General features: G+C 43.2%; 1 protein-coding gene across 1 annotated transcript in view; it reads left to right on the forward strand.

The window, feature by feature from the left end:
• The first annotated feature begins 2139 nt into the window (after window positions 1–2139).
• IDH1 (isocitrate dehydrogenase 1 (NADP+), soluble) overlaps window positions 2140–9502 on the forward strand; it is a 9509-nt gene continuing 2146 nt past the window's right edge. Inside the window, exons 1-5 of the mRNA XM_009872695.1 lie at window positions 2140–2275; window positions 3902–4193; window positions 5944–6049; window positions 7818–7995; window positions 8443–8594. Of these exons, the coding sequence (XP_009870997.1) occupies window positions 2154–2275; window positions 3902–4193; window positions 5944–6049; window positions 7818–7995; window positions 8443–8594 (850 nt within the window). The 5' untranslated portion in view covers window positions 2140–2153. The remainder of the gene's footprint in view (window positions 2276–3901; window positions 4194–5943; window positions 6050–7817; window positions 7996–8442; window positions 8595–9502) is intronic.

Here is a 9502-nt window from a genome sequence, read left to right on the forward strand (position 1 = left end):
GGTTAGTGACAGCGATCGGCACGGCTCTCCCTGGTCCACACCTGTTCTGAGGAGGTTCTCTGTAAACCTGAATTAAGGAGTTGTTGCAATAGTTAATTATTGACTGTAGGCCCTGAGTCCTTCCTGAGGACCAAGGAGTATTTGGAAATTCTCAAAGTTTCCTCTAAGCTACTTTAGCTAAATGCCTGGGTTAAGTGTATTTGAAGAAGTGTTGCTGTAGGAGAGAGGTCTTGCTTACTTTTGGCAGTTCTGGAGAGTATAAAATCAAAGGGGAAGGGTGACGTAGAGTTGAACTCTAGGGAGTGTGTCTCCTCTAGAGGAACCTCTTGGCCTGTTTACTTGTCCGCTGAAGAGGGATGCTGCCCCTCTGCACAGAGAAACTGGGAATGTCAGTGTTTGAGGAGGAGAAAAGTATTGGAGCCATGATCAGATAAGCATGTAGGATGCTGTCAGAGTTTTCTAAGAAGCTGCTGTTGCCACATATCAGTGGTGAAGTATCTCCATGGAGGTGCATCTCACATACTTTTGTGTTCCCCATGTGACAACAGTGCTGTGTAGGTCTGAAGCCAGCTCTTCAAAACCTATTGACTGATACAGTGTGATTTGTCTTACTTAAGTTGGGACCAAACCACAAAAGAAGCAGCGGTGAGTAGGTGTCTGTGTACAGTTTAGCTTGAATGAATCAGACTGTTTCTCAGACTGTGTAAGTGCCAAAAGCAAACAAAAACATCTCATAAGTAGTAATTCTGTGCTTAGGCCATGGGAGTGTGATACGGTCCTTATTTAAATAGTCACAATTGAAAATTGGGCCCATTGCATACATGAACTGAGCTCAGACAGAGGGTGGTCATGTGAAGTTAAAGCTTTCCATGAGAACTAGAGAGGCCTAATATTATCTTGGCTGATATCTTTATTTGGGACAATTTAACATTTTAAGTTTATGTGCTAATAGTCAGTACTCTCAGTAACTCATAACCTCATTTTACTTTATTTTAATTTTTGCTGTACAAAAAGTTTGGAAAAGCCTGACACAGTAGCTACAATATAGCTTAGAAAGCTTATTCTCTTCTCAAACACATTTAATGAATCGAATTCTAGAAATACAGCATGAGTTAGTTTAATTTAAAACAAAAATTAACTAGGGAGCACGCTCCTTACATGCTTGTAACCTGGGGCCCTTGCATTGCAAACGTCGCACTTAACTTCATCTAGGTGAATAGACCTTGCATACAGTAGGACCCCGCAGTCTGGATAAAACCATTCACAGACCTTGGTATCTGTGAGACTGCAACCTCAAGCACAAGGGCTTGGTATCTCACTGTAGTATCCTCACAGCTGCGTACAAGAACAGGGCTGTCTAGGCAGGAGGAACTTGCCAAGTCATAGTTCTTGCATAATCAGGGATGCGAACCAAGAAACTGTGGCTGTTGGAAAGCAGGGCACTGTTTTAGAACAGTTCAGTGCTTTGTGGGGTTGCGTTTTGTCAAGAAACAAAGTGCAAATAGAAGGGCAGAGTTCAGGTTTGGTTTTTTTGAGGCTTTGTGAATAAATACCTTGGGAAGCCTCTGGTCCATATGGAAAACAAATCTGTCCAGTGTTTATTTTAACAACAGAAATAAAGCTTGCTGGGAGAAAGTACTCTTGATGAGGCCCTTGGATTTCTGTGCCTGTTTACTTTCTTCCTGGGGAAGGAAGCTAATAAAGAAACTAGCAACGTATTAATCCCAATAGTGCCAACAAGATGAGCTGTCATTAATGTCCGTTAACTCGTATTTTTCAGAAAAAGGTTAAACTGGCAACTCAATTAGAACTCAAGAAACCCTTTAAAAATGGTGCTTAGCTGTTTCTGTGGAATTCTGGGGAAGAGTTTGGTCATAGTTTCATGCCTTTGAACACGTGCCCTTAAATCTCAGTTACTAACCTGTACTTTTGTTCTTAGATAGATGTCCCTAGGACCTGGGGCTTTAAGAAAACTACCAGTTAGCATGAAACTAGGGATAAACTGGTTTTTCTTTCAAGACTTTTGGAGAGATTCTGTAGGCTGCATTAGTACCTCTCTTCTAGTTGTGTTGTTAAAATGCAGATTACATGTATTGATGTATGTTGGCAGTTTTTAACTTAAGTTGGGGTTTTTATGTCTATTACAGCTCAAGATGTCTAAAAAAATCCATGGAGGCTCTGTTGTGGAGATGCAAGGTGATGAAATGACACGAGTCATCTGGGAACTGATTAAAGAAAAGCTGATTTTTCCTTATGTAGATCTGGATTTGCACAGGTAACGGCTTTTTGTGACACATGGCTACTTTGAACTGCTGTTTGCATGTGTCATTAGGCATTAATCATGTCTAGCACTGAGAGCCTTATAGCTCCTCCTGCACTAGTGCAGAGAGGCTAACTAGTCCTTTTTATAGCAGTAAAATTGCCAGCAGATTCCTCTGGTTAACTTACCTAAGGGTCAACCCTCACTAGTATTCTGGAAAACATGGGCTCGTGCTGAAGGTATTTTGTCAAACTCTAGCAGCCCCTCTGGGGTTCCTCACAGCAGTAAGCAGTAAATCTTAATTGCGGGTTAGCTGTGCCTCTAAGGTCTCTCACGTACATGGTCTGTGTTTTTTATCTACTCTGTCTTGGCTTTCCAGCACCTGGACAGTCTGCATGGCTTCCTGTAGCCTAAGCAATTAGAAATGTGTGGTGTTTCAGCCACTCCCTGACTTGAAGCCTAGTATCTGTGGACTCTGAGCAGGTTTATGGTTTCTTGCCATCTCTGTCTAAAGATCTGCCCAGAGGGCAAAAGGGTAGTTGTAGGGCACAGACACTGCCCTGACATCTGTAAGTTTGAGCTTGGCTGCTGGCACTGTGAGATAGCTGTTGCAGTTATTCCCTAGCTTAGGCTGTGCTACTACACTCTTCTGGAAAAAACAAATATTAGCAGCTGGTGTGGCAAAAGGGACATGCTATCTACAGCATCTGGTCAAGCAGAACAAATTCTCTTAGCTTTCTAGCCACTGAGCTATAATTATTAGGGAAGTATCCAGATGCATTGCTCTTAGCCATGTGGACAGAGGCTTTCAGTGTTATCCACCATTATTAAACCCACAAGTCTGACCTCTTCCCCTACTCCTGGAGTCATTTGCATGCCACCTACATCGGACTTTCTGCTTGCTGGTGCTGAGAACCAAGCAAACAGGAACTCCACAGCATAATACATGCACACAGTCTGCAGAACATCCGTTTTCAGAGAGGGGTGAGAGGAGGGAAGGCAGACCCCTGGCTGAGCCAGCACAATGGCCAGATTCATGTACAGCTGGCTGTGCTTCAGGGCTGCCCCAGGCTGGTCACCCGTTGTTCTCCAAAATCTATTAAAACAGTGAGTGTGGGCAATGTGCTTCCTCTGACTGTTTGAGGGGAATAGTGGCCGTTTTGCTGCCAGACCAAATATTGTGGCTCCATTGTCAAAGCAGTTTTTGATTTGAAGCCTGATGTAGCTTCATATGCTCAGTATATTAAGAAAGGTCAGAACCCTCAGCACAAGAAGTTTGAAATAAAGGCCCATATTCATCTGGGGATTGTGCTGCTCCATACCATTAGAATCCCGGACTGAAAACTTTGATTGCCAGGAAGCTTAGAAGGGAAGGCAGAGGAGATACTGGCTATGTTCCATGCTGGCAAAGAGCCTCGGCCAAAAGCTGAAGCTGTCCTTTCGCCAACCTGCTACCTGCAACAGGAGTATCAGTATATGAGTATGTTTTCTTCCACTCCAGCAGCATTTGCTCTGGAAGAGGAATAACTGGAAGAGTGCTGGAACCACACTCACAGGCCACATAAGGGATCTGGTTTCTTTCCTGTTGGACATGAGTGAATGTCCTGAGCAGTTCTGACCATCTTTGTGGGTTCGTTACAGCTATGACTTGGGCATTGAGCATCGTGATGCCACAGATGATAAAGTAACTGTGGAAGCTGCTGAAGCCATTAAGAAGTACAACGTTGGCATAAAGTGTGCAACCATCACTCCTGATGAGAAGAGAGTGGAGGAGTTCAAGTTGAAGCAGATGTGGAAATCTCCCAATGGGACAATTAGAAACATCCTAGGTGGCACTGTCTTCAGGGAGGCTATCATCTGCAAGAACATTCCCCGGCTGGTGTCTGGATGGGAGAAACCCATTGTCATTGGTCGTCATGCTTATGGGGATCAAGTGAGTTGTTTCAGTGCTTACCCTTTTTATCTGAACAGCCTTAGTCCTGGCTGATACAGAGCTACAAAGATTTGGACATCCCTGTGCTGCTGCTTTATCCCTTGCATTCCACCTGGGACTAGGTACTTGCTAGCACTTTCTATGGCACCTGGTGAAGAGTGAGAGAGCCTAGTTCATGCCTCTATCCTGTAGCATAGCTGCAGTCAGGGTCTGTGCTTGGACTATTTAGGTCTGTACTTAAAACAGAGCATATAACTCCTCTAAGTTACTTTTCTTTGCCTCTGCAGAACCCTCTTCTCTGCATAGCAATGTTTACAAAATATCCTTTACGCTGCCCATCATCTTCCTTCTCAGAAGGATTGAGAAGCCTCAGAAGCCACAGGAGGTGGCGGATGTTGCTCAAAGCAAAAATGGATCCAAGTGAGGGATTTCTAGAAGTGGGCAAAGTTGCCTTCTGTGCCTGGGTGTGGTGGTGGTTGGGGTTTTTTTGTTGTTGTTTTGCTGTGTTGTTTTGTGGTTGTTGGTTTTTTTTCCTAAACTATCTCTGCTTCTTAAACTTACTTGCACAGCACTCCTGCAGAGTTGATATTCATACTGGGCACATCAGGCTGTGGTACCAAAGTAGGGAAACAGCCTTCAACAGAGCTCCCCTGGCAGAGGCAGTGCAAGGCCATGGAAGGCCCTGGTGTGGCACTCAGTGTGGTGGCCTTTGGGCAGCCCAGAGGACAAGAATCAACCATACTGTTTTCCTCTGGAAAATTATATGCTTTAAAGCAGCCAAACACTAAACAAAAGAAACGTTTTCCAGAAGAGCCAAGTGGACCTTCAAACTGAGAGCAAGTTATAAGACTAGCTGAGGGGGCAAGGTAAAATAATAAATGTCTAAGAGAAAAATAATTGCAGAGCCCTTATAGTAGAAAAGAATGAGGTTCAATGTCTGTAGCTGTACTGAATAATTGAAAAGGTCAAAACAATAATAGGAAACAATGGATTAAGGGGGAGGAACATGTAAAAGGCATGAGCAAGACAATTCTGTAACTTCAGAACAGCTCAGGGAACCAATTCCCTCAATAGCATGGAAAGTATGTGAACAAGGATTATTTCAAGGAAATGTAACCTTAAATAGTACTCTTCAGGACAGTTGCGAGGATGAGACACCATGTGAAAACTTCAAGTACATGTTGGCTTTTTTTGTGCCTCTGTGTCGCTCAGAGGAGCAAAATGTGTACCTGTTTACAGAATTCAAAGGACTTTCACTAGAGATTGGCCTTTCAAATGTCATATGATGGAGGCAAATAATGGCTTTTTAAGATGCTCTGTGATTCCCCCTTATTCATGAGATCAGTAGTTGTGACATGAATGGCTTTTTTTGAGGCAGGGATAGGAGCCTTGCTTCTCACAGACCACACAACTCTCTGGGAACTTTGAAGTTTAAGACTTCAGTGCATCTGCAATTATAAATACTCTTATAGGGCCCAAGAATCTGTAAGCTTTTTCACTTAAAGAGGAAGAACCTTTTTAAAACGGGCAGACTTAACTATTTGTCTTCCTAATATGCAGCAAAATAATCTGATGATCACGTGGCTGACTAAACAGAGCCTGTTCTTTGGGGTTTTTGGTGCAGCTGTTCATGCTTTTTTGCACCCTGCCCTCCCAAATGAGGCCTTGTGTTTCTATCCTTCTAATAGATAAAATCATCATTGCAATTTTTTCTTTTTTCTTTTTTCTTTTTTCTTTTTTTTTTTAACAGTACAGAGCAACTGATTTTGTGGTGCCTGGGCCTGGAAAAGTAGAGATGACCTATACTCCGGGAGATGGAGGCAAACCAGTCACATATCTGGTCCATAACTTTGAAAGTAGGTATTATCTCTAACACCGATACTTTTGGTTTAGTTCAGCCTTATGACCCGCTCTTGTAACACTTGATTTCTCTGGCATTCTTGCTGACAGGAGCCTGAATCTCAACTATCTCTTTTTGCACAGCCTTGCATCTGGAGTTCACCTGCTTCACTGCCAGGCCTAATCTGTTCGGTGACTGGTGAGCCTGTATTGGAGATGTCTGGCAGTTCCAGCTGCCAGTCTGATTTGCTGCTCTGCATTCCATCAGCGAGCAGGAAGCAGGGAGGTGCAAAGATGGCAGAGTAGCGCTGTTGCTCTGAGAGCTCTCCTCCCCACAGATAATTGCTGGGCCAGCATATCTCCCTAATGCATAAGGGCAGCTTGTCCTCTTGCTTTACTAATATGTTCAACCTTGTTGCTAAATCAAGAGACTTTATTAGGCAGCAGGATTGTATGATTGCAACAGTTCTGTGGTTTTGTTTGTTTTTTAACCTATCTGCAAATAAATATTTGCATAAAACTTAATAGTTGTCATATGTCAGCTGTGAAATCATGGCTGTGGAGGACACTGTCTTTCCAGCTGGTCATACCTTATTCTGTCCTTGACTCACAAAGACAGGCAGGGGCACAATGTGTATTTTAGCTGATAACAACAGGAATTTCATTGTCTGTTGATACCAAGTTTATGTGACCTTGCTATCTTGGCAAGCAGATAAACCTCCTCTGGCTTCCCCTCTTCATTCTGCATGCATGGCTATATAAAAACAACCACCTGGAGATAAAGACAAATAGATATTGGTAAAGAGTCTCTTTTCAAAAATGAAAAATTAATCTGTGGTGCTTTTTGAGCAATAATAATAAAGGTACTGTAAACAGAGAGGTGGTCATAGGAGGTGCTTAAAGTTGAGTACATGGTATCTACTTTTCACTAGAAACACAAAGAGTTGTGCTCTCAAGATGACAAAGCTTTCTTTGTGAAGCCCTAGACCCTATTTTCACCCACAGTCAACCTCTCTCGTGATCTGAATGCTGCTTTCCTCCAGGTGAGCTCAGCTGTACGTTTAAAGCACTTCCGTTCAGGCTGCTAACATGTCTGTGTCATGTGAGCATTGATGATTCCTCAGAACCTTGTCAGGACTTTTCTTTGCACCCAGATGACTGGCACGTTCTTCACACAACTTGCTGGAAGTGAGCCTGAGCAGGTGAAACAAAGCTGCAGGGTAGGCCAGACACGTGTGCTGAGAAGAGGCAGGAATGTTTGTGAGGGTTTGTTTCCCTGAATTAAGCAAAGCAGCCTCTGACTGCTCAAGTTAGTTCTGCAGTGCAGTCAAAGCCTGAAGGTACAAGGCACTTAAGATGGGAGCAAAGCCATTTCTAGCTTTGAATGAGACCTCTGTTCCAAACTGCTGCCTGCTGCTTTGATGGAAAAATACTGTTACTTACATGGCTAGTAGGAGTTCAAGCACACTCACCCCTGTCACAGCTTTGCTGCTTAGGCTGGATTAGGAAGAAACTCCTAAGGAGTATCAGATGACAATTAAATATTAAGATGTACCTAACCATAAACCAAAATCACCTTCCTGTTCACGTGTCACAGGACTGCTGGAGCTTTGAGCTGGTAGTGCAAAGTAAATCTTCTCCTGAAAGAACCAGCTTTAAATTGAGAACTATAGCAAGACACCTGGGGATAACACCAGCCTGCCTGCCTATGGTATGGGGAGACTGTCAAATTCTTAACCAAAATGAAGTCTAGTTGATTCCTGTTTGTTCTTCCTCCACTAACAGACTGTGGTGGTGTAGCTATGGGAATGTACAATCTTGACCAGTCTATCAGGGATTTTGCTCACAGTTCCTTCCAAATGGCGCTGTCTAAAGGCTGGCCCCTCTACATGAGCACCAAGAACACCATCCTGAAGAAATACGATGGCCGCTTTAAAGACATCTTCCAAGAGATCTATGACAGGTAACTAGGATAGTTGTGTACTTCCTACCGTAGTGCATAAGTCTGCAGCAGGAACATCCTCTTCAGCCTTGTGAGCTGCTACAGTTGATTCAACATTTTCAGACACTCGGCAGCACTTAGCGGGGCTCTGCACATTCCCTGTTGCAGTCTTCCTTGTCCTGCCAGACACAGTACTCTATGTTCAAAGCTCTGCTAAATGTGGCTGTGAAGTTCACATCTCCTAATGGAGTCACAGGTTTCCTGTGGTCTCCTGTGTGATTCAGAAACAGACTTGCAGTGGCCTAGCAAAGCAAGCAAGACCCAAAGAAAGAGGAAAGAGGATGTAAATTTAAGTTGGCTACTTTTTTTAATCTCTCTATGCACCTAACTATACACAAATACTTGCATAAATTATGTAAACCCTGTTTTTTATCTGTATTACAAGGTGCTCTGGTTTTTATTTTCCAGAGAATACAAGTCCCAGTTTGAAGCCAAAAAGATCTGGTATGAGCATAGGCTCATTGATGACATGGTTGCTCAGGCCCTGAAATCTGAAGGTGGCTTTGTCTGGGCCTGCAAGAACTACGATGGGGATGTGCAGTCTGACTCTGTCGCACAAGGTACGGGATTCCTATGCTACGCTGAAGTAGATTCAGTAGCAGTCTCTCGTGATTTTGAATTGTATCTTATGAAATGGCCCAGGAAATGGTGTTGGGTCTCAGAACTTACATTCAAGCCTGTGTCCAGTCACAGAGATGTAAAGCAGGCAAAGAATTTCTGATTTCACTTTTACAAGAAAATCCACTGAATGTTAACTGTGTTGTTGCATTTCTTTACTGGATGGCAGTTCTTACCAGTGTGATAACTGATGGGCTTTCCATTCTAATGTAATGGAAAGCCCCACACAGGTGGGATTCTGTCACTGACAGCTTCAGTTAAGCTGACTGGTGATGAGCATACTGGCAGGTGCTCTACAGATAAGTAAGAAAATCTTGAGGGCCTAAAGCTACCTGTCAGGTGTAAAGAGAGAGATTGGTACATTTAACTTTACATACTTGTAGTGCTTGATCAAAATCCTCTATAACCAAGCTGCCTGGTGCCAAAACAAATATGCATGCAGAAACCCACAGGACAAAGCGTGGCTTTATGTAGTATGCTCCTCTAAAGTAATGCCAGTAAACTGCCTCCCAAAGAACACGGCCGTGTGTTGAATTACTGGAAAAAAAAAAAAACTTTCGAAGACTGAGATCTCTGAAACCTACAGAGTTAGAAGTGATGTGAGTGTCCAGTTTTGCCAGCTCATGGTTCCTTTCCATTCGCTAGAGCAGGTGCTCTTGATATAAGGTAGATTTGTTTCCTGTCACCCTGTGGGGAAGATAGCAATTGGCAGCCCAGCAATACTTATTGAGGATTCTTTGTTCTCATACTCTGTCTTTTCAGTAAAAATCTGTCCAGCAAGTTAGGTGAGAATGCTAATTTTCTTGAAATGGTGCAGAATGTCTGCATACCTATATCTTGTGGTTCAGCA

This window comes from Apaloderma vittatum, unplaced genomic scaffold, assembly GCF_000703405.1.
Source record: "Apaloderma vittatum isolate BGI_N311 unplaced genomic scaffold, ASM70340v1 scaffold23617, whole genome shotgun sequence".
Lineage (NCBI taxonomy): Eukaryota > Metazoa > Chordata > Aves > Trogoniformes > Trogonidae > Apaloderma > Apaloderma vittatum.